Source organism: Xenopus laevis, chromosome 1L (assembly GCF_017654675.1).
Source record: "Xenopus laevis strain J_2021 chromosome 1L, Xenopus_laevis_v10.1, whole genome shotgun sequence".
NCBI classification, from domain to species: Eukaryota; Metazoa; Chordata; class Amphibia; order Anura; family Pipidae; genus Xenopus; species Xenopus laevis.
The window spans coordinates 140,629,094-140,654,804 of record NC_054371.1 but is presented as its reverse complement, the minus strand read 5'-3'; the positions used below and the strand labels follow the sequence as shown (position 1 = coordinate 140,654,804).

The 25,711-nt window shown below is 37.1% G+C and overlaps 1 protein-coding gene across 3 annotated transcripts in view; it reads left to right on the top strand.

The window, feature by feature from the left end:
* trpm3.L (transient receptor potential cation channel, subfamily M, member 3 L homeolog) overlaps positions 1–25,711 on the top strand; it is a 152,369-nt gene that overhangs the window by 118,148 nt on the left and 8,510 nt on the right. For 2 of the 3 annotated variants that reach the window (XM_041564224.1, XM_041564231.1), the window contains exons 13-22: positions 1,834–1,974; positions 4,608–4,637; positions 8,269–8,558; positions 9,364–9,592; positions 10,259–10,426; positions 12,400–12,480; positions 16,482–16,619; positions 17,254–17,382; positions 19,954–20,205; positions 23,969–24,143. In XM_041564224.1, coding sequence (XP_041420158.1) covers positions 1,834–1,974; positions 4,608–4,637; positions 8,269–8,558; positions 9,364–9,592; positions 10,259–10,426; positions 12,400–12,480; positions 16,482–16,619; positions 17,254–17,382; positions 19,954–20,205; positions 23,969–24,143 — 1,633 coding nt within the window. The remainder of the gene's footprint in view (positions 1–1,833; positions 1,975–4,607; positions 4,638–8,268; positions 8,559–9,363; positions 9,593–10,258; positions 10,427–12,399; positions 12,481–16,481; positions 16,620–17,253; positions 17,383–19,953; positions 20,206–23,968; positions 24,144–25,711) is intronic. The other variant, XM_018258772.2, reaches the window with a different exon arrangement.

The window sequence follows — 25,711 nt, the reverse complement described above, 5'->3', positions numbered from 1 at the left end:
GAATGGCCATGAAATAGGCCAAATGTCTAGCAGCACAAGGGCTCACTGACACCTGGGCCCACCGGGACTTTTCCTGGTATCCCGGTGGGCCAGTCTGACACTGTGAGTAAGTCAAAAGTGATAAAATAGAATCCTTAGCCCACTCACATGTGTACAAGTGTTACAGGGCAACCCTTTTGAAATAAAAAATAACAAAGTGGTATTAAGGTGATACCTTTATTGGCTAACTAATATAATCATAGCAAGTTTTCAGACAATTTTATTTCCTTTTTCAAGCTGACTACAATCAGCTCGAAAGAGGAACTTTTTGTAATCAAGTTGATTACAATCATCTTGAAAAAAAATCAGCTTGAAAAAGGAACTAAAATGTTCTGAAAGCTTGCTAAGATTATATTAGTTAGCCAATATCACTATGTCACACCCCAGAGGTTATTCTAAATGGAGACGCAAAAATAAAGCAAATGAAGCAAAATTGCACCAAAGTTATATTATAAACCCACAGCAGGTAACATGACGTCTTGAGCTAACCGACACACAATAGGTAGTATCACTTATTGTCCATTCATCAGATACAGATGAAATTGTTCAACTATTAAACTGTTTGCTGAACAAGCATGTGACCAGATGGTTCTGTGAGCTAACTTACATAGCATAATGTGACCATATCAATGTTAGCCTATGATTTAGAGCCTGGAGCTTGAAATAAGTACAGTTAAGTGTTTTCCTAGTTTGATGCACCCATGTTTTTACAAGTATGTTTTCTTTTTAATAAAATCACTTTTTATCTTTGGACCTGGTGATGTGGCTTGCTTAAAATTATTTTTTTGAAAAGCAAATGTTTTCCCATCATTTGCTGAAGCATGCTAAGTGTAAGCTTCCTCTCTGGACTAGATGTGGCACTCCAAGAGATTTAGGGCCCCAAGACTGCTCAAAATCTCTTTTTATTCAAACTCAAAATCACCATTTTATTATAATCCTGCCCCTGAACATGTAGTATAGGAAGTTATTGTACCAAGCTTTTCAGCATGCTTTGGTGAAGTTGGTAAACATTTATAGTATTTTCTTATCAGGGTCATCTAAGGAAAATCCTCCCTCCGGAGAGACGTTATTTTCACCTGTAATCTCATGAGAAACAAATATAGCAAATGATAGTGAACGGTGGGGAAAACTACATTTTCCCCATTAAAAAACAGGCAAAAAGTTGCAAATTACTTCCATATAGGGATGCACCGAATCCACTATTTGGATTCAGACCCCCGAATCGTTCGCAAAAGATTAGGCCAAATACCAAACCGAATCCGAATTTGCATATGCAAATTAGGGGTGGGAAGGGTTAACCACTTCCTTGTTTTGTGACAAAAAGTCACACAATTTCCCTCCCGCCCCTAATTTACATATGCAAATTAGGATCCAGATTCGGTTCGGACAGGCAGAAGGATTCGGCCAAATCGGCTGAATCCCGAACCGAATCCTGGATTCGGTGCATCCCCACTTCCATATTTTAATAAAGCTGCTCCTGAAAGTACAGCTATTTTTTTAGCTGAACTCTTAGCGGTTACATTTGTATCCACTGTTATGTCTCGCGATTTCTGCACCTTCTTATTTAATCTACTGTATGTCTTCTTTCCAAGCGTGAATATCCAGGTTTCGGTTGGATCTATTTTAAGGTGAATTACCCAGTATAATATCATTATTTGTTTCATTTGTTTCTATACATTTCTATTCATTCTAAAGTCGGTTTTGTACTTGTATGATTTGTTGTTTTATAGTATATATTTTGTACAGGTTAGCAACAAACCCCTATATGTTAAATACAGTCTATTTCTGTTTTAGGGAAACCTCCCTCCAGATTACAGAATAAGCCTGATTGATATCGGACTTGTTATCGAATACCTGATGGGAGGAGCATATCGTTGCAACTATACCAGAAAAAGATTTCGCACTCTTTACCACAACCTGTTTGGACCAAAAAGGGTGAGAGAAATATTTAAAAACCTTTCTTCATTGAAAGCCATTTGACACAACAGACTCTTATACTCTGCTTGATTTCCTGACAAGAAATGAATACCAGGATTGTATTACTTCCAACAACCTTTTTTTCATCAGATGCTGCAGATCAGCAGAGCTCTAAACAATGCCATTAACAGTCAGTTTTTTGGGTCAAATAAGATATAAATGTGTCATACTTTGGCTGCCATCTAGTGGCTAAATAATATATAGCCGTGTGTGTACATCCAGGGGCAGATTTATCAAAATGCGAGATTAGAGCTCAACACAGAAAAACTGACCCACATTCTATACATCCCTATGGAATTTTTAGAAGCATATTTATCAAATGGTGAACTCTTCCTTTCACCCACTAATAAATATGCTGCTAAAAATCCCATAGGAATGAATAGAAAGTGAGTAAGTGTTTCAGTGGTCAGCTCTAATCCTGCATTTTGATAAATCTGCCCTCAGTGTTTATTGAGAACAACTGAAAAAATACTGGAAAATGCTGTGTAAACTATGAGGATACCAGACAGATACCAGTGAACAGCAGAGAAGGCTGGCATGCAGAACTATAAGTGTATCTGGAGGTGTGTCTTACAGAACCCTTCTCAGTAGCACTCAACAGAAACTCCCAAGGCATATGAAACTTCTTCAGATGCCATGGAAGATCCATAACCCAGGTTCTCTCCTTAGGACCAAACACCTTAAAGGGATACTGTCATGGGAAAAAATGTATTTTTTTCAAAATGCATCAGGTAATAGTGCTGATCCAGCAGAATTCTGCACTGGAATACGTTTCTCAAAAGAGCAAACAGATGTTGTTATATTTCATTTTGAAATCTGACATGGGGCTATATATATTGTCAGTTTCCCAGCTGCCCCCAGTCATGTGACTTGTGCTGTGATAAACTTCAGTCACTCTTTACTGCTGTACTGCAAGTTGGAGTGATATCGAAATTCAAATGCAGGTGTGGATACAAACAAGCACAGGCGAATCGGCTTCAAACGGTGCCTTTATTCATGAACACAACATGTTTCGAGCTCTTGCTCTTTATCAAGTGTATATTAGCCAAACAGTGTACAACAAGTTAAATACAAAATGACCCACCCACCAAACATCTGCTGTGGGGATTTGCAGCCTAACAGGAGTGATATCCCCCTTTCCCTTTCCCAGCAGCCTAACAACAGAACAATGGGAAAATAACCAGATAGCAGCTACCTAGCACAATAAAACAGCTCCCTGGTAGATCTAAGAACAGCACTTAATAGTAAAATCCAGGTCATACTGCGACACATTCAGTTACATTGAGCAGGAGAAACAACAGCCTGCCAGAAAGCGGTTCCATCCTAAAGTGCTGGCTCTTTCTGAAAGCACATGATCAGGCAAAATGACCTGAGATGCCTACTTACACACCAATATTACAAATAAAAAAAATACACTTGCTGGTTCAGGAATTAAATTTTATATTGTAGAGTGAATTATTAGCAGTGTAAGCAGTGTAATTTGGAAATAAAAACGACATCATAAAAATCATGACAGAATCACTTAAAGTACTGGAGGTTTACTCTAAGGGGCAGCTTTATTAATCTTCACCCACCTGTGCTTGGTCATCTGATTGATGAAAAAACAAGTAAGACCCTGAACTCACTCAAAGCTTGCCACCTAAAACCTGGTGAGATTTTCTTTTTTTTTTCTTTTTTAATGTCATTTAGCAGCAAGCCAGAGCTATATTGAACTCGCTATTTTTTTTATTAGTTGGTTACCTGAACATGAATGGGTGAAGATTAATAAATCTGCCCCTAGATTTGCAAGAGTCCATAGTTTCCTGGATATTGAATTAGGGTTACCCAATCAGGAGAAGAAGGTACTGTAGAACAGGAGAAAAGAGAGAGTGGAGAAAAAACATGTAGAGATGCAAAACTTAAGGAACTCTCAAGTCTTAACTGTTAAGGAACTCTCTACATGACATCGGACTTCCACAAGATGGCGCATGTATTTTTAGGTTCAGTCACAAGCAAATGCAGCTTGCATGGGTTCAGAACAGAAGATGAAGCCTGCCACTAGAAAATTTGAGACGGTGGAGCAACTTGCAGCATCTGATATTTTTCAAAGGTCGAGCTTGTAAGGTTTATGAGGTTTTTTTCTGCCTTGAATAAACTCACAACTCTTATGATCTTTGATTATTTATGAAAAAACTCTAATGAATGCAATTAGGGGGAAAAACGCGAATACTCAATTTGATCGAGTTATCGGTGAATTGATTGAGTTTTCATTGGGGAACTGGTGTTCACCAACGTCAGTCTGATTTCTGCTATAACAGGCAACCTATCCTGGTCAGAGAAATGAAACAGCAGAGCAGTAGACAGAAGTTTGAGCCAAAGTGTGTCTCAGCTGTAAAGAAAGGAAGTAAATAGGCAAATCCATGTAACCAGACAGGCATCCCAGGGCATGCAGCAGTGACTTAAATCCAAAAATCCAAAACAGCTTGCAAAGAATCAGAATTCTGACTTTATATATTTTATATATATATTTAATTATTTATTTCTGAAAATATTACTGTAAAATATACAGTGCCAGGGCTGATTCTCTTCTTTTTCTTGTATTTCCATAACAGCCAAAAGCTCTTAAACTACTAGGAATGGAGGTATGTAAACTATACAGTCTTTTGCTCTGCTGTTCTTTTATTGTTGTTGTATTTGATTTTGCAAATTCTGCAGAGTCCTTGTAATGTTTTGATTATCTATTGTCTAAATTTTGATGACCATCCAAAATCTGTGTCTTTCCAATAAAAGCAGAAAAGACCCCTTTTGTGGTTGTTTTTAAAAATTTAACTGCTTTGTTTGCTAAGTATTGGAAGGCCTACAGCACACCGCCAATAATAGGTATAGTACATACACAGTGTTTAATATGACTATAACATGTGCGGTCGAATAATTAATATTTATGCAGAACATGCAGGCCTGGATTTGTGGCGAGGCCACATAGGCCTAGGGCAGCACATTTTTGGGGGCGGCATGCCGCCCAGCCGCTCTGTGGGGAGCCTGTGCTCCCCAGTGCTCCGGCGCTTTTGCAGCAGCGTGCGGTAGTGCGGGAGGGCGCTAGAACCGCGCCCAGCGAATCCGGTGCTGAGGACATGATAAACAGTATATAGTAGAGAAAAGTCAACTGGACTTGCTTTAATCCTAAAAATGTTTCACAACTCATTTTCAGTCTTGCTGAATTCCCCACCATTATGGATACAAGGGTCTCAAAGGAGCTCTGTGTATGCCCACACTGGGCTTTTGTTAAAAGGAACACCAGACCAACACAGGTGCATAGCAAGGAAAATAACATAAAAAATCATCTTAAGTTTTTCCAATATTGCAGCAATATTTTTCACAAGCAAGGCATTTCTGTGTTTTTCGAAGCAAACAAAGAAGTTGGCCCACCTAAAAGAACCAAACCTTAAGGGCAGATTTATCAAAATGTGAGATTAGTGTTTGCCACAAAAACCCACTGTAATAGTCTCCGCTTACCCTGGTGGTCCAGTGGTGTGCCCCTGGCATGCGGGTCGCCCGCCATGCCTTCGGCGGGGATGACCGCCGCATGCGTCCTGTTCCTTTGGTGTCCAGTTCCTCTATGGCGTGCACACCAGCGCTCTTCCTGATTTATGCGCCAGCGTGATGACGTCATTGCGCATTTGGCGCCAGATATAAAAAAATAAATATATAAAAAGGGGAATTCAGTGTTAGCATGTTGCCCGTTGTTAGGTTCAATTTGTTAAGTTCCTAGGTGACTTGCTATTGTGTTTTCTATCTGATCTACTGGTTTTGACCTTGCCTGCCTTCTTGACTATTCTGATCCTCTCCTACCCTGACGTTACCTGCCTGTTAACTTCGAACTCTCCAATCCTGACTATTTGCCTGTCCACTGACTATTCTACGCTCTCCAACCCTGATTCCGGCCTGTCTGACTAATCTCTGCTTCTGCTGGCCCGGCCTGCCTGTTCCTGGTGGTGTTCTTCCTTCCAGTATCCTGGTGAGACGATTGTGTGCCTTTGCTCGTCCAGAACCGTTAGCTTAGCTCCTCTCTCAACTAAGACCTAGCGGCATCCGATTAGCCGAGCACTCCTCCCGAGGTGAAAGGTGCCGGTTAAAGGCAGAAGTGAGAGCTGAGACCAGGGAGCTTAGCTTGGGTTCTGGATATAGGGTGCCGAACGTGACAACCACTTTCTATTCATTCATGTGGAATTTTTTGAAGCATATTTATCAGTAGGTGAACGTTCACCATTTTATACATACAGTTCTAAAAATCCCAAAAGAATTAATAGAAAGTGGGTGATTTTTTTGTAGCAAAATCTCACATTTTAATAAATGTAACCCTTACGCAGAAGCAAAGTAATATGTGATATATTGTCCGATGTAATGATAATGCACAGATCTATATATTGAGCAGACTACACAACAGTTTTGGACAGAAATATGCATATTATGGACCCAGAAGTCAGATGGTTTGAAAGGAGTGCGAAGGAGTCCGTTCATGCTAAATTGGAACAACTATCCCTAAACAGAGGAAGGGACATTAAACATTAACATGTGCCTCAATGAAATTGTGCAGTGCCATTGTGGCAGGATCACACAAAGAATTGTGACTGGATGTTGGTGACTATTATGTGGTGTTTGTGCAGATGCCTGTAGATGTCACTGTGCTCAGACTTATACTGTGCATGCTTCCTGGATAGCTTAACAGTGAAAGTTATATACTCTATTCATCCTCGGCTACCCAAAACATAACATATTACCCTTGAGGGGTTACATTTCTAGGGCATTCAGATTGCCTAGCAAGCCACTCAGATTACTTATCAAGTCCGGTTGCATAAGACTTATAACCACTAGATTCAAAAAAATATTCATTCAATGAAACTGAAACGGTTATTGATAGTGGAATAGTCAGTTGGTGGGGCCACACAAACAAGGTAGGTGCAAGGCATTAAGCCATATTTATTTAATAAGTTGCATTGGTCCTTTTCCTAGTACTAATTGTACACAATAGAAAAGGGATAGAAGTTCACAGAAGAAAAGAGCAATTCTGCCTAGGGCTTCTCTAGGTACCCAAAAAGTCTCAGGGCACTGTTGCCAAATGTACTGTTGATTGTAAATCGGGAAAAAAGTTATGGCATCATGCAGTATGGAATGCTTTGACATCTTTCAAGGTTTGTCCATATGAGGATTATTGTAGATGCTTCAGCTGATCGAGGAAGGAAGAATAAGATTTATAAATAAGGATCACTGGCTTGTCACTGTGAAACTAAGAAATAACACAAAATTCTATATAGAAGTCTAGTGATGGGCGAAACTGCGAAAATTTGCAAAAGTCAATGGGCGTCAAAATTATTTTGACATGCAACAATTTTTATATGCGTGACTATTTTGTCCAAATGCATTAAATTCTTTGCAAATTTATTCGTGGGTGGCAAAATGCAGAAATTCACTGCAAATCTATGCCTGTTGAATTTATTCGCCCATCAATAAGCAGACCATAATAAAAAGATCTGATCTAGCAAACAGAGACATGAATTTTATAAAAGCTTTCAGGAGCTCTCAAAATCTTTGATAAGCATAGAATAAGATGTGACTTGGAAGGATCAAAAGTAAAAGGGAACTCAAGGGATCAAATGAAAGTTTTAACAGTGACTGTTGAGTACATTAATAAATTCCTACACTGTGTAGGAATTCAAGGATATAACCACTTTATTTTTATAAGAAATTACATGAAAAAAACCGAGGGCACAGAATAGAGACTGGGTTGATATATCTCCATAGGCTAAAGTGAGAATTAGCATACTTGTCGATTTTTAGAGCACAGAATGTTGGCAATATAAGTATGAGTGGATCATAAATCTTTGGAGAGAAATTCCAATAGAAGCATGGACCAAGAAAATAACTGCAATAAATAACTGTTGTGAGAGCATACAAATGTGTTGAGATATTTTATTTCCCTTGCAGAGAACAAGGCGTACAAGACATACATTTATAAGAGCATGAATAAAGCTGAAGCAATCAAACATAATAATGTTACATGAATTGCTAAAACTATGAACCAACAGCAGGCCGATAAAACAGAGAAAAAAAGCAAGCATTATGGGGCAGAGTTAAATAAAACTTACTGTATTTTTCTGAGAGTGTGTAAAATGTTTAATGAATTGATACATTTATCAATGCAACTATTGGATTGACCTCTTTGAAAAGGGAATTTGTTGTTTAACAAGTTAAAGCATGTGTGTTCTCCTGTGACAGGATGAGATTCCTATAAGAACAGGAAGAAAGACTACAAAGAAAAGAGAGGAGGAAGTCGATATTGATTTGGACGACCCTGAAATTAATCACTTCCCTTTTCCCTTCCATGAGCTTATGTTATGGGCAGTTCTCATGAAGCGCCAAAAGATGGCTCTGTTCTTCTGGCAGCATGGAGAGGAAGCCATGGCAAAGGCCCTGGTAGCCTGCAAACTTTGCAAAGCCATGGCACACGAAGCTTCTGAAAATGACATGGTCGATGATATTTCACAGGAGCTAAACCACAACTCCAGGTTGGTAATGACGTTACTATCACCTTTTCTACTCCTACTGAATCATTTGGGTAGAATCATTTTAATTAGTATCTGCCTGTTTATATTATATTTACTGTATAATATATGGTTGTTCTCTTTTTGGACAGACCCTGGAGGCAGCTGAACAGGCAGGCTATATGACTCATTAAACCTGGCCTTCATTCAAAGCTACCTCATACAGCCTGCCTACTTCTGGCACCTCCAAGTTTCATGGAGACGCCCATAAGTAAATATTTATTACGTAAATACAAACAGACAGTTTGCTGAGAATTTGTTTTTATTAAAATACTGTGATCCTATTATTTCTTTACACAGCTCTATGGTTAATACACTACCATGAGTAAGAAACCTCAGTAACAACTTCAACTATCTAGAGTTCTAGACCTTAAGTTATTATCAGCAGAATCATATATTGCATTGCAGAAAATACAAGGAGGAATACCCCCTTATGCTTTTTGTGTCTAGCCCTGGTAATTGTCAATGTTATATGCTTTAGGTGCCCAATTAGCTTGCACCACTGGTGGCCCTTCATTTTCTTCAAGGTGCACTGTTGAAAGAGCATTGTCATTCCACCAGTAATGGAAATGTAGTTTAGCCTTATGACAGCCATTGACAGTATTCATATTCAATGGACATTCTGCTTTCTAGTTTAAGTGGTGACAGGACTATTTTTTTTATAATAATCAGATGAAGGGAGAATTTCCAAATTGCACCTAAAAATACCGAGGTTAGTGTTCATCACCAATGGTGAATTCAATGAATAATCACAAGGTTTTCATTTCAGGGAATTTGGGCAGCTGGCAGTTGAGTTACTGGACCAGTCATACAAGCAGGATGAACAGCTGGCAATGAAACTGTTGACCTATGAGCTTAAGAACTGGAGCAATGCCACATGCCTCCAGCTGGCCGTAGCAGCCAAGCATAGAGACTTCATTGCTCACACATGCAGCCAAATGCTTTTGACGGATATGTGGATGGGCAGGCTCCGGATGCGAAAAAATTCTAGCCTTAAGGTTTGTGCTGAGATGTATGACCTCTGCAAACTATTGCTAATGTGAAGTCAGATACAATTATCAGTGGTCATAACTGATTCAGCGAAGGTTAGCAAAAATGACTTCTACAGGGATATGTGTAATGTATATAATATATCTCAATACAGAATATATTGGAATAGAAAAGTCACTACAGCTATTTTATTTTGCCTTATTTATGACACCTTTGAGAAATATTTTTTTTAATGTAACTGTCACATTAAATCCAATGAAGAGCCTCAAGGGACAGAGAGAAAATTCCTCTATTTCCACTTTTTAAGGCTCATTTAATAAAGAAGTGCTTGGAACCTGGGGTTTTCCAGATATGGGGTCTTTCTGTAATTTGGATCTACATACCTTAATTCTACTACAGATCATTTAAACATTAATTAAACCTTATAGGATTGTTTTGCTTCTAATAAGGATTAATCATATCTTATTTAGGATCAAAGTACAAAGTACTGATTTATTATTGCAGAAAAAAAGAAAATTATTTTGATTTATTTGATTAAAGTAGAGTCTATGGGAGATGGCCTTCCTATAATTTGGAGCTTTCTGGATAACTAATTTTCAGATAATGGATCCCATACCTGAACTGATTATTTCATAGTGTTTATAGTTTAATCAATTCCTAATGTCATTTTTTAGGTAATTCTTGGCATTCTACTTCCTCCTTCAATTCTCAGCTTGGAGTTTAAAAATAAAGATGAGATGCCATATATGTCCCAAGCCAATGAAATGGATCTACAGGAGAAGGAAGTGGAAGAACCAGAGAAAACAGTAAAAGAAAAAGAAGATGATGACATGGAACTTACGGTACATGTACTACAACTGTAACTGCTCTTAGAAGGACATTTATTATGAGATGTTCAGAGAACACAGTCAACAAAATGTATTATATTGGAAATAGAGTTATAAATTCTATAAAATCTGGTAAACAGAACAAGATATTAACAACACCCTAGAGTATGACAGCAGTGTTGGGCAATAGCAAGCTACTGACTAGACAAGGGACATTCCAGTCTTTTGACCTGACTAAAGAATTCATGGACTTGTATCATATTTGATCACTGTGGTCAGATCTCAAAGCATCTGTCAAGTTTTTTCTTCCAGTAACCACATACACAAACCACTGCAGTCATCACTCAAAAAGATCATTTTAGCCTTACATAGTAAATGATGTCTGACAAATTTGTTAAGAAATTACTAAGCGCTTCTAAGGGAGTCAGTTGTACAAGTCTGAGTGGAGCTCCAACACTCATTAAGTTGCTTCTTGGTACTTCAAAAAAGTAGCTCCAGGAAGCATCAGGTGTATAATTTTTAGCATCTTAATGATAAATGTCCCTTTATTTTGAAAATGTTTTATTTGATTTTCATATTAAACAAGTAATAACATTATGACAGCAAATATTATGCAGATGAAGAAAGACATGTATTAAATATGATGGCATAGTGAGATTGAAAACGGAATACAATTTTAAGAGACTGACAACAATAAACTGAAAATAACAAAAATTAACTAAGCCAGTGGAAGTAAACATATTGAAAGAAAGAAAAATGTCCATTCGTTGACTGGAATGTCTGAACACGTAACTTACAAATGAAGAAACCGTCCTATTTGTTTACCTGAATTAGAATTACAAGCTTCAAGATAAGGAGACCAAATCAGTTTAAAAGAGTCTATGGAATTATTCCCTTTGGTTTTGGATAATAAGGCTTCTTGCCAACTAAGCTAATTCATAAAAGAAATAGCATCTGCTAACGAGGGGGGTTCTTTATGTAACCAAGAATTAAATAAAGCTTTCTTGGAAGCAGCTAGGAAAAAAACTGTCAAAAATGTATCTTCATGGGAAATAAAATTTGTGTTAGGAGCTGAAGAACATACAATATTATCCAGATGCAAAAAAACAAAGCACGGAGACAATTTAATCTGTATCTTCAAATGATAATTCAAAAAACCAAAGATTTCCCTCCAATATAGGACAATCTTTGGACAGGACCATAGATAATGGAAAAGTGATGATAAATGTCCCTAGCAGTATTTAAGATACCATCTAGTTGTTGAGGAACTTATATATAAATATAATTCTGTTCCCAGCAACTAAATATTTCAGTTTTGTGTATTGTTTGGTCAACTTTCCTTATTCACCCCATCAACACTCAACCATCCTGCTCAGTCCTTCACATTTTTCCTTATCAATTTGAAGTCAAGTAGGTGATATGATTCACTTAATCAAATTGTATACATACTGACTCCATTGGTGTCTCTGTCTTTGAATAATTCCGCTTCATACACTGTAAGGCAACTAGACATAGAAATGAAGAACCAACTTGCCAAATTACATAAGAATATGTTATCATATATGTTATCATATATATAAAATGTATCATATGAAATGATGTGTTAAATCCCCAGCACACTGCACTGAGCACAAATAACAGTGGACTGACCTTTGCAACTGTCATATCAGACAAAAAGCAATGAGATGTAATAGTTTAGTGACAGTTTCTATTGTGCAATGTGCCTGGACAATAAACTAGATATCTAGAGAAATTGCTTATGCATCCCACTCAGGGCACCTAAGCAGGTAGTGCTTTGCTTATCAACTATTTCTCAGTGAAACATTACCTTTAATATCATATATGCTAGTGAGGAACATATATATATATATATATATATATATATATATATATATATATATATATATATATATATATATATACTCAAAATGTGATATAACACAAACATAAGAAGGGATGGGCAGTTAAAACAACACTTTTTTATACAGGGAGTGGTGAGGGTGTGGAGTCGCCCACCAGAGGAAACTTTTCAAGACAGAATGGTGGACTTCAGGACAAAGTTAGATGGTGTAAGTACTTGACCTAAGGCCATATGCAAAGGGCGAGCAGGATAGGTATTTTTTTTTTCTTTTCTCATTTCTCAACTGGATCCTGATTATTTTGTGCTTTTCCATCCTTTTTGGATCCTTATTTATTCTCCCATATCCAAGCACATGATCAAAGTTTCAAACATTACAACTACTTTCATGCCATAATGATTATTATTGTCTTTACATACTGAAATATAAAAACATTATATATTTATACATTTTTATATCGTTTTTACACTAAATTAGTACAACCATTAGCTATGCAGTTCACATGTACATGTACCTGTATATGTAGAATTCCTTTGTGGGAAAGTTAGCATTGCTAGTGGCTGATTTATCAAAGTGTAAAATTACCTGTCAACACAAAAAAACTCACCCACTTTCTATTCACTATGGAATTTTTTGAGGAGTGTATTTAAATACGCTTCTAAAAATTGTTCTAAAAATATGTCGCTACTGCATACAAATAACAAAGTGACATCTATATACAGATTGTGCCCCATGCCTCTATTTTTAATGCCTTAAAATGATGCTCACAAAATAGAGACACCGGACACAATTGCTAGAGCACCAAAGCATGCCCCTTAGTGCTCATTTAAAAAGTACTTGCATCCATGGTCTGGCTCTGCACCTAGCACAAAGTGCAAAAATATGGCAGTTTTTGTTAGTATTTGTACTTTGTACCATGCCCTGCACTGTGTAAATGGCCCTTCACGTGCACATTCAATAACATATACCACATATTTTGACAGACATTTATAATATTCTTTAATCCATTAATTTAGACCTGTATGAGTTAGAATGAAGGAGTGCAGGGTTGTACTAGAACACCCGGGGGCCCACTGGGAGTGTGAATTTTGGGGCCCTCCTCCTGGCAGCAAACCTTGCACCCCCCATGCAGTGACAGCGTGTACTTAACTCATTCTAATTTTGGTGCAGTGATTGGGTTTGACCAGGGGAGAGGGGGCAGTCCAGGCAGGGTAGCAGGCATGGATTGGCAGGCCCATGAAGGCCAGCCCCCACCAGGTTTTTCCCAGGGTCCTGCTGGCCCAGTCAGACACTGAAGGAGTGAACCTTCTTTACACAGTAACATTGGTCACAGGATAGGAAACCCCATTACCTAGGCTCAAGGCCATGGAATACAAGACCTGGCCTAACTTCTTTCTAAACCCAATATTACCACCTAGCTAATCAAAATGAACCCTCACTTCTATGAAAACAAATGAGGCTATAAACGCCATCACCTTAGCACAGTGATCCCCAACCAGTAGCCCTTGAGCAAAATGTTGCTGTCCAACCCCTTGAATGTTGCTCTCAGTGGCCTCAAAGCAGGAGCTTATTTTTGAATTCCAGGCTTGGAAGCAAGTTTAAATTGCATAAACACTAAGTATAGTGCCAAATAGTCTCCTGTAGGCTGCCAGTCCACATAGGGGCTACAAAATGGCCAATCACAGCCCTTATTTGGCACCGCAAGGGACTTTTTCAAGCTTGTGTTGCTCCCCAACTCTTTTTACATTTGAATGTGGCTCACAGGTAAAACAGGTTGGGGACCCCTGCCTTAGTATATGATGATTTCAAAATACCCCAATGCCTATGCAATATCATGGCCCCATTATTGCTACCTGGTCAATACTCTGTAACAAGGGGAATAAATTAAATTTCTAACACCATTAACTTTTTCATTTTGTTCTTGAAACTTAGCCCTAATTAGCACCAAACTAGCATATCCCTGTATAAATAATTTATCATATTTAAACATTACTTGTAAGTGTTGTTCTAGCTCACATACCCCCATATGTAATAAAAGGCACTCAGTTTGACTATGGGTTACTGCTCCTGGGAAAACTTAGTACCTTTTATTAAATAACCCCCTTAACTATTCTCTTGAGCCTAGACTACTGACTAATCAGGATAGAATCCCTAGTATATACAGAATGATACATTTCATTGAGGAGTAATTGGTAACAATTAGTGTGTTTGATTTATAATTCCACAGAAAACATCTCAGATGCTTAGGGTACATACCATAGTCAATATATAGTACTTATTTGGATACGTAACACATAGGGGGTTATTTATCAAAGGTCAAATTTTAGAGTTTCTTATACCTTGAATGAACTCGAATGGAAAAAACTCAGTTCAGAGAGTTTGGGGTTAACAACCTGAAAACTTGAATTAATCAAGTTTTCTGTTGAAAAAAACTTTTCTGTTGAGTTTTCAGGCAAAACCCCTGAAAAAACTCAAACATCATGAAGGCTATTAACATCAAATGGTTCAAGGGACCTCTGCCATTGACTCCTACATGACCTCGACAGGTTTTAGACGGCGTATTTTCGTATTCAAGCGATTTCCAGGGTCGGGGTATAATCAAAATAATTAACACGAAAATGTGATTTTTGAACAAAAAATAACCTTGAAAACTCAAATGTTCGTGGAAAACGCAACTCGCTGCTTAATAAATCTGCCCCATAGTTCCTGATGAAACCATGGAAAGAAATTCCCATGTTCCTTGGCCCTATGTTTTATTAATAATTCATTATGTTTCAAAAACTGTTTATTGTAATTACAAGTTTCAGATTAGAACATTGCCTCCATACCACATCAAAGTAAACCCTTTATGGTGAACACACCAAAATCCTGGACAGCGCACTCTTCGGATCACTCAAGGAATCACTTGATCATCAAAATCATTGGTAAAAAACTTGATTTTATTAAATATTTAACATTTTAACAAACTGTATAGCCCTGCGCCATGAGGTCTGACGCGTTTCGTGTCACTGCCAGTTTGTTAAAATGTTAAATATTTAACAAAATCAAGTTTTTTACCAATGATTTTGATGATCAAGCGATTCCTTGAGTGATCCGAAGAGTGCGCTGTCCAGGATTTTGGTGTGTGCAGCATTTCGTTCTCCCTTAGCGACGGACTCAGGGCGGCTGCACCTGGGTCACAATGAAGTCCGGGTAAGATATTATATCTTCATTCATTTGGGAAGCTGAATCCGGTGACCTTGCGAGGGGTCTGGGGCTTTGCGCACCCGGACCAGCAAACCTTAAGGGTGAGCTTGAAACCGGTACTAAGCAGATAATAAAAGTATAATAACAAATTAAACAAATCAATGTGTATTAAACGGAGGAACAATTTATCACAGGACTCGTAGAAAGAAAAATCATTTTTTAAATCCCAATAGGTAACGCTGTGAAAGTTTTTTCGTGATATAACCCTTTATGGTGATCCTAACTATTTACCTATAGTCATATATTTTATAGCATCTCTGCTAGGTTGTATTTTTTAGGAAACTTGTCTCCTGGCCATAGCATTGATCTACCAGGCTAATCCCCTGTTGTAGATCTATAGGGATGAGAACCAAGACCAAAATGTGAAGGAGTTGGTATAGGAAGGGACAAAGCTGGACATCATTAACCATTCCCCACCTATCAATTGCAAGTCGTATGCATCTTTGAAATGTAAATAGTTGTCTCATAGAATTATTTCCAGCAGACCCGAAAATAATTCTGCATTGTGTAATCCACAATTTATTAAAAGACTATCATATGTAAAAATGATATTCTTATGTGATGTGAATGTGTATAGTTAGCTGACATGAAGTGTGCCCAACACTATATCATCCCAATCCTCTACTGACTACAACTTCTACAAAAACATATTCAATTGTTTAATTAATTAATGAATTAATATTTTAGTACAATATACCGCACTGTACCAAGCACTGTGTCAAACATGGCTGCCATAAAATGTTAGATTTAATTAATCCCTGCCTGAGGTTAGACAGGGTCCTCAAGTATTTCCAGCAGCTTCTACAGACTTGACATAGCAAGCTTCTACGTGTACATGTACATTTATTTCTTTAATTCTAAAGATAATTCTATGAGTAACCTTATGCACAATAGACATCAAGACCTTAACCCAAGGCAAATGGCGTAAATGCACATATGTAAGCCTTATTTATCCTTTCAAATAGGCAATGCTGGCAAGAGGCAATAGAGATTCATCAAGGAAAAAGGATGAAGATGAGCACCCACGTCACCGACTAATTCCTTTTGGTAGAAAGATCTACGAGTTTTACAATGCACCAATTGTTAAATTCTGGTTCTTCACAGTAAGTTTATTGTTATGCACATCAAGGGGCACATTTACTAACATGTCAGTTTTTGCTTCATCTAACTTCTAAATTCGCCAGTATATTTTCACCGTACAATTGTAGTGGGAAAAATTGTCTAAAGATTTTCCTTTCACCATGGAGAAAATTAGGGATGTTGATGAGATTTAAAAGTGGCTGCTCTATCTTTATAATGGTATTTTGCCAGCCTGAACCTAGAGAAATATCTCTATGTGAAAAATACATTCTTGTGCTCTTAGGCAATTGGAGAATTTTCACTGGAGAAAGTTCACCTGGAGAAGAGAGGTTAATATATGCCAATGCAAAGAGAATTTTCACCAATGCAAAGTTAATTCTCCAAAACTTGGTGTTTTCTCTTTTTAGTAAACTGGCAAAGTTAAGGGAAACTACTCCAGATTTTCTCTTTCACCCTTTAGTAAATATGCCCCATATCTTTGTCTTTCTGTCTATATACATGTACAGACATCTTTAAACTCTAAATAGTTGTACTCTCTGGTGTTAATCTCTTGTTTCTTACACAGCATTACTGATACACTACAGATCTGCTTCTGTACTTTAAGTCTGATCAATAAATGCCGTATCTAAATATGTTTATTCTTGTGTCTCCCCACAGATGGCCTATATGGGTTACCTCATGTTGTTCAACTACATTGTTCTAGTTAAAATGGACCGCTGGCCATCAACCCAGGAATGGATTGTCATCTCATATATTTTCACTCTGGGAATAGAAAAAATGCGTGAGGTACAGCCGATTCAGTTGAACTTTTAACATGTATTATTATATGTAACAAAGAATATATCGTGTTCCAACTATATAAAAATGTTTGTTCTGCTTTCTGCCTTTGATATTTTATGGACAGTTTATCATCCAGCTATCTGAACTAATTACAGCAGGTGGGTTATTAACACTTTCTCTTGTTAATAACCAAGATTTTGCTGTAAAAGCCAGATAGGAAAATAAAACACTCAGGTGCAACCTTGCACCAGTGTTGAAGCCCATGGTAACCATTTGTAGTTCCTCTACTACTGCAAGCAAATCGTTATAGTAGCTTTTATCTTCATGACCTCACCAGCTGGATCATTACAATATTGGTCCAGTTGTTTACTATCTACCCTGTTGTATAGCAAGCTGATTTATTATTATTACAGGTATGGTATCCATTATCCAGAAACCCGTTATCCAGAAAGCTCTGAATTACGAAAAGTCTCCCATCCAAATAATCCGAATTTTTAAAAATGATTTCCTTTTTATCTGTAATAACTAAGATATAATTAATCCTTATTGGAAGCAAAACCAGCTTATTGGGTTTATTTTATGTTTATATGATTTTCTAGTAGACTTAAGGTATGAAGATCCAAATTACAGAAAGAACCATTATCCGGAAAACCCAGAGCATTCTGGATAACAGGTCCCATACCTGTATTATCATTATTATTATCTTGCATCATCCAGTGTAGAGCAAGATGCCAGAGAATTTTCAGATGCAGGGATTAAAAGAAAAGAACATGAGTAGCCACTAGAGGACACTATAATTTTGGAAATAAACTGTTGTAAACTCTGGTTATAGTGGCCTTCTAGTTTTGTCAATATTTTATGAATGCAAAAAGTTGCTTTCTTTTTGCAGTGTTACATTTTTTTCCTGTTTTAAATATATATATATATATATATATATATATATATATATATATATATATATATATATATATATATATATATATATATATATATATATATATATATATATATATATTACCTGTAATCACATTTGTTGCTTTGTCTTTATAAGGGTTTGGATATATTACGTTGGATATTCATAGAGCATTAATGAAAATGCAGAACATTGTCTATAGTGAACTATATGGTTCTCATTATCAGTTCATTTTATTCTAGTCTGGGAAAATTTTTTTAAACATTTACCGTATTACAGTGAAAATGAATGACTAATGATTCTGCAATCTCTAAAAATGAATTTTGAGTATGACACCAAATTTAGGAACAATTTATTCTAGCTTTTCTAGCAGTTATGGTAGTAGGATAATACTGATATTTATTGCTGAAGTAACGTTTGAGATATTGGAGAGAGGGTGGCATAATGCAAAGTAAGAATCTATTGTTAGAGCCTGGCCTCTTATATCTATAGATAATACCCATCGATCCCTTTTAAAACTGTCCTGCTATAAAATGACATTAAATGATCATTCTAAGGACAAATTGCCTTTGTCTGATAATACGGAATAAAAGAAGATGTCAGTATCTGCCTATGCTGCCTATGATACAAAAGGAACACCTCCCTTGTTAGGCAGATACAGTTACATTTATCCTGGAAGGTCTGTCTTGTCAAGACTGATGTCATCACTGTGTGCTAGTTATATATTAATTCAATACTCAGAGGGAATATCCGTATCAGGTGTACGTCTGACCAGTGTAAATTGAAATCTCCCCACTCTGGGACATGCTAAGGCATTGCCATGGCCAAGGCATAGGATGGAAATAAAGAGGTGATATGCCAGTCTTAGAGGGGGATTGTTATTATATTGTAGAGCATATATATAGATATATATATATATATATACACTGTATATATATATATATATATATATATATATATATATATATATATATATATATATATATATATATATATAACCAAAGGAATGGTGCACTCCGTAGACAAAATTAATACCTGGGTGCCAGGATGGGAAATAAGCAGTGAAAAAGGATTGCGGCACTCACAGGGTTTTAGTGAAACAGGGTTTTTTGTTTGTTTTTGCTCCTGACGAAGATCCCTGTGGGGGATCGAAAGTTGAGGATTAATAATAAAACATTTTTAGTTTTTTCACTAAAACCCTGTGAGTGCCACAATCCTTTTTCACTATATATATATATATATATATATATATATATATATATATATATATATATATATATATATATATATATATATACAGCACTGAATAATGTCTTCCTTTTTTTAACATTGGTGCAATCAAGTGGATTACTTCTTAAATGTTTCGGAAGCCAATCAGAATTCTTGGCACTCATACCAAATTGGCAGCATACAGTGGCAGTGCCAAAGCTCAATACTGTTTATATTGATTGCATATTCTCACACAGTACAGGCAGTGCTTATTTAGGGTTCATCTCTACAATATATTGTAAAACATTCATTGCCTAGTATTCTAAGATGACTCTTTGATTTGTGAAGTTAATTTCAGGATTGCTTACAGCATAAAAAACAGGATTACAGCATATTGGGTTTGCAAAGGAGCTTTGGCCAAGTACTTTCTGTAACACTGCTTTGTGTTCATACAGATCTTGATGTCCGAGCCAGGAAAGCTGTTACAAAAGTTTAAAGTATGGCTGCAAGTATACTGGAATTTAGCAGACCTCGTCTCCATTCTGCTCTTTTCTATTGGGATGGTACTTCGCTTGCAAGAGCAACCCTTTAGCAGCTATGGCAGAGTGATTTATTGTGTGAACATTATCTACTGGTATATTCGCTTGCTTGATATCTTTGGTGTAAACAAATACCTTGGACCGTATGTTATGATGATTGGAAAAATGGTGAGTTTATCTTCTGTTTATTGTATGTATATATCTGGCTTTACAATTTTATTTTCAAAACAAACTAGTACCAAACCTTACCCAGACTGACATAGTTTAATAGTCATCCATGAAAGAAAAGGCAATAGGCCCATACAAGACTATGATGCTTTCCTATTTTCTGTCAATATTAATAATACCAAGAAAGCAAATGTAATCATACAGGAAGGAAACTTGACTCATTTTAACTATGTTCTGCCCCACCCTGCAGCTGAAAAAGCCAATTACAACATACAGCACCTCCCACTGAAAATACAGGCAAAAGACAAGCAATACACTTATTATAGTGCTGCACACCTACAAACTCATATAGCAGTATTAAATTAATGCTGCCAATAGTCCACAGTGTTGATAATACCTAAGTCTGACACATGCAAGAGATGTTTCAAGTTCAGCCATGAACCACTGAGGAAAAATCAACGGTTCTAAAGTTTGATACTAGGTGTCTTTATAGTTCATTGGTTACATATTTGATTTCAGCAAATTAGGTTAAAGTTACAATTAAGCTGAGGTCCAGTTATCAGGATAGGGCCACATCAACGGAAAAATGCAACATTGCTCCTCTGCAAATCACTCTCACAACCTACTGGCACCTAGCGCTGTCTGCTCTGCCACACCAGTAGCTCTTCATCGTAGCTTATTGTCTTCAATGATTATTGCCTTCTTCTTGATGACCAGAATGGCTGATTTTTTTGATACCTTTCCCCAAACCCTTCAATTCTTTCCAACATGCAGGTTTCTTAAAGGTTAGAAAGGCATCACCCAAAAACAGCAATTTCTTCCTTTCCTTTATTTCCCTGATATCTTCTTCATTCCAAAGCAGGACCATGATACGTAAATCCTTGTCATTAAAGAATGACATCCACTTAAACTGCGTGACAATAAGGGGCAAATGCATCAAGGGTCGAATATCAAGGGTTAATTAACCCTCGATATTCGACTGGGGAATGAAAATCCTTCGACTTCGAATACAGAAGTCGAAGGATTTTGCGCAAATACTTCGATCGAACGATTCGAATGATTTTAATCCAACGATCGAAGGATTATCCTTCGACCAAAAAAACTTAGCCAAGCCTATGGGATCCTTCCCCATAGTCTAACATTAAGTTCGGTAGCTTTTAGGTGGCGAACTAGGGGGTCGAAGTTTTTTCTTAAAGAGACAGTACTTTGACTATCGAATGGTCGAATAGTCGAACGATTTTTAGTTCGAATCGTTCGATTCGAAGTCGTAGTTGAAGTAGCCCATTCGATGGTCGAAGTAGCCAAAAAAACACTTCGAAATTCGAAGTTTTTTTTTCTTCTATTCCTTCACTCGAACTTAATGAATGGGCCCCTAAGTGTATTTTATGAACTGGAAGACAAAGGTGCAAAGTGCAAAAAAAATGAGTGCACTCTGTAATTGTTTTGAATTTTTTTTGTCACTTTGCACCCTATCCTACAGCCTAAATACATTCTGAAAGTCTTCATAATTTGTTTTTGATTGCAGACACCCACCGTACAATGAATATAGAGCTGGTGGTGATGTATTCAAGCAGGGGTAGGGATGTAGACATCACTTCATGTTGCCAGTCCCTTTACTTGGGCATCATTCACTTGCCTTTTTTAAAAAAATTCATATGTACTGTATAAAAGCTTTGTCTCCATGTGCAGTGTGCTAATCATCAATAGCATGCAATACCCAGGTTACTCTAACTTCTGCACTGCTAGTGCTTTTTGCTGAAAAAGAATGGCTGTAACTTATTTCTTAGGGTAAGGGCACACAGACAGATTCAGGGAGATTAGTCAAATCTCCTCTTCTTCGGGTGACAATCTGCCCAAACTGCCTTCCCCTACGTTCCAGCCCGCAATAATGAAAAATGGCTGGGATGGCACTCGCGGCGCTTCAGAAAACTAAGTTTTCAAAAGGCTGACCAGCTAAACTTGGAGGGGGCTCTTCTCATGAATAAGCCCCATTATGCTATATTCAGCAAAATTGCGCCTGTTGCATAAAAAGCATAAACCAACCCTTCAGCTGTGCAACCAGATACTTACTTAGGAGCTTAATTATTACGTGCATATACCACCGCACCTTTTCCTCATTTGTAAAATATGAATTTTGGCATTGTTATGTCAGATTCAAGTTTGTTTTCTATTATAACTTTTCATTTATTCAAACTTACATCTGCTACAAGCTATTTTTTGCTAAGTTAGACGTATTGGCAGCTTTTTCCAGATGTGAAGTTTTATTATCTTGTGGTTTTTATTCACATTTAGTCCAAGAACATAACACTAAATTGTGATGAAAACACAAACAACATTTGAGCTGAGCAAATCTGATTAATGGTCTGGAAAATACAAATATTGCACGAAGAGTTCCAGAGTCTCATAATGTTTTCACTAAAAAATGGCCTTTCGAGTGGGAAGTGGGGGAACTAATGGCTCAGCACAAGATCAACCCACACTGTACCAGCCTTTAACTATTGAACTGCATAGCACAGTGTTTGATCACCTCATGACCAAGTTAAATATTTAGAATTTTCTTCATTAACAGTTCAAAACAAAAGGCCTCATTTACAAACTCAGGTGCAGTGTTTTCCCCGCAATTCAAGAATATTGTGGCATAATGGGCAATGGTGAATTTTGACAAATTAGATGCAATTGCATTATTTCTGGTACTTGGTGTCAAAATGACACCTGTGTGTGAGTCTTTTACTGCACCTACTGATACAGCCCACAGTAGGAACCCTGGAATTACCTGGTAGCTCCACAGTTCCCTTGTGTTAACAGTACTTGCCACAAATATGGGAAAGTGTGGGGAGTGTGTTCAGGCACATGCACCTTAAATGAATGAAGTCAATGTTTACAATGACTGTGTCCATTTTTGCATCACTGCAACTTTGATTCTGGTTGTAAATCAACCCTACAAGCTCTTATGTTGCACATTTACCAAGCAATTGTCACAAATAGCAAATTTCACAGCTGCATAGTGCACCTTAAGCGACAGCATTAGTATCATTTGCGCCAATTGGCATAATTCCCAGGTTCCCTTGCATCAATTTGTCCAGTAGTGCATAATTCATCAGGGCAGACTGAAGAAGCTCTCATTGCAAGTTGCAGAGGAGTATGTATAGACACAAGTAACTTTCTGAAAACATCAATTTTGCATTTATTTTAAAGTTTTGCATTCAAAGGATCTAATGTTTTTTCTCCCAATGTAAGCAGTTTAGCTGTTTAACTTCCATACCCAGGGTTGGGGCTAGGTGTATGTATGTATATATATATATATATATATATATAGATATATATATATATATATATATATATATATATATAGATATATATATATATATATAGATATATATATATATATATATATATAGATATATATATATATATATATATATATATATATATATATATATATATATATAGATATATATATACTACTATTACTATATATTGTGATTCAGCCCCTAAGCTAAGGTAGCTGACAGCAGTCCAGAGCATGTTCATCAGTTCTCCTTCTTTCTAGTCCTTCTTTCAAGAACAGAACACATAATTGTGCAGCTGGGTGGGCAGTGCAACTGTAGCTTGCTTTGTGCCCAAAAATAACATATTCTAGCCAATGCACCACTTGAAAAATAGTTCTCTGCTGTGAATTTGTGAAATTGATGTTACTATAGTTTCTGTTACTATTTAACCATACTGTTCTGAACTTTGTCTTCTCTTTTTAATATCATTTTAGATGATAGATATGATGTATTTTGTCATCATCATGCTAGTGATTTTGATGAGTTTCGGTGTGGCAAGGCAGGCTATCCTTTTCCCCAGTGAAGAGCCCTCATGGAACCTAGCAAAGAATATTTTTTACATGCCCTATTGGATGATCTATGGAGAAGTTTTCGCAGACCAAATAGACCGTAAGCAATTCCTTCTTTATTCTCTAGCTACTCAGGCAGGTATTTATGAGCTTGTAAATTCATGGCTTGGGGTAGAAGCACTGCTTTTTATCTGCACAACTGAACATTACCTAAAAGAAATACAACAGGTGCATGTTTTTTTTCCTTAAATATGATCTCAAAAGATTGTTTCTTCAGATACATTGTTCAGAGTACAGTTCTCAGTGATTATGCATTCTTATGAAAGTACTTGGGAAATATTCTTGCAAAATCTGGTGTTTATTAGTGTTTTACACCATAATGCATGTGTTTAATTTGAGCAATGTCTACAGTTTCAGGCAATTGGATTGAATTCTTTTTTTTTTCTCTTTCTTTTTTTAGTAGTGTACTTTTTCTTTTTTAATAAATAATTAGGCATCCAATGTCAATGCTTTACAAAGTAAATTAGGAAACACATCTGCATTAAAGAAATAATAACATTAATGCATAATACTATAGTATATTATAAATGTGGGCGAAGTTGCAGTAAAACAAAACAAAACTGAAGAACTTTAAAGCCCATGGGTTTTATTTTAACTGTTGTATAAACAAGGGCTTTTCAACACAATATGCTCTCCAGGGGGAACACTGTACATGTGACTCTCTCTCTTAGCTGGTACCTTGCAGAATAGTGCATTTAAAGGTTTTCAAGGCTATTGGTTGATCCATTTTCTCCTGTTCTGTTGTGTGTGCACTCAGGGGTGCTTCGCCAATGAGGCAAGTTGAGGCTTCCCCACTAGGTACCAGGGGCAGCAAAAATGCTGCTCCTGGTACTTTAAGAGCGAATTTCTGGGGGAGGGGGGGCAGCAGCAACTGCTGCTGCCTCAGGCGGCGGAGGGGCCAGGATCGCCCCTGTATGCACTGACAGGCAGAGCATTGACCTGTCAGCACGGGAATGTGAAAATATGCATTTTCTAAATTGAGCCTGTGTGGGTGCTTACAGATCAAGGCTGTGCCTGTTAATGCAAAAAACGAACACCGGCGCTAAAACGAGACACCGGTGCGCAATTTCGCTGGAAATTCCCAAATTTTTCGGCGAAGCGAAATGCCCCAAATTTGCCCATCACTACTTTTAAGGAGTCCCATTGGTGGACATTTGAAAGAATAAAACAATGGTTAATGAAATCATGTTAGGAGCCCTTGAAAGTTTGCAAAATCAGTGCTTATAAACTAGGTTTAACAATTTCTGCCATGTGACAAAAATATTCCCACTCTCAATACTGTTATGTTTAACTTACAATGTCAATCAAGTTGTTGTCCTAATGTGGTTGCATCTGTTACAGATAAAAACCATGTGCATTTGAGAAATGTACAGTTCAAATATGGTATGCTTTCTTTATTGCAAATGTCTGTCTCCAAAATGCAACTGAGACTAAAGCATGCATTCATGCTGACCCGCTATGACGTATGGGGTTAAACATTAGACGCCAAAAAGCTTGAATAATTTCGCATGTCACTTTTCAACATTTCTGTAAAATGATTTAAAAACAATTAATCGAACAGCACCATGGAAGCCTGGGATGGCACCAGCTACTTAAAACAAGTCGGTG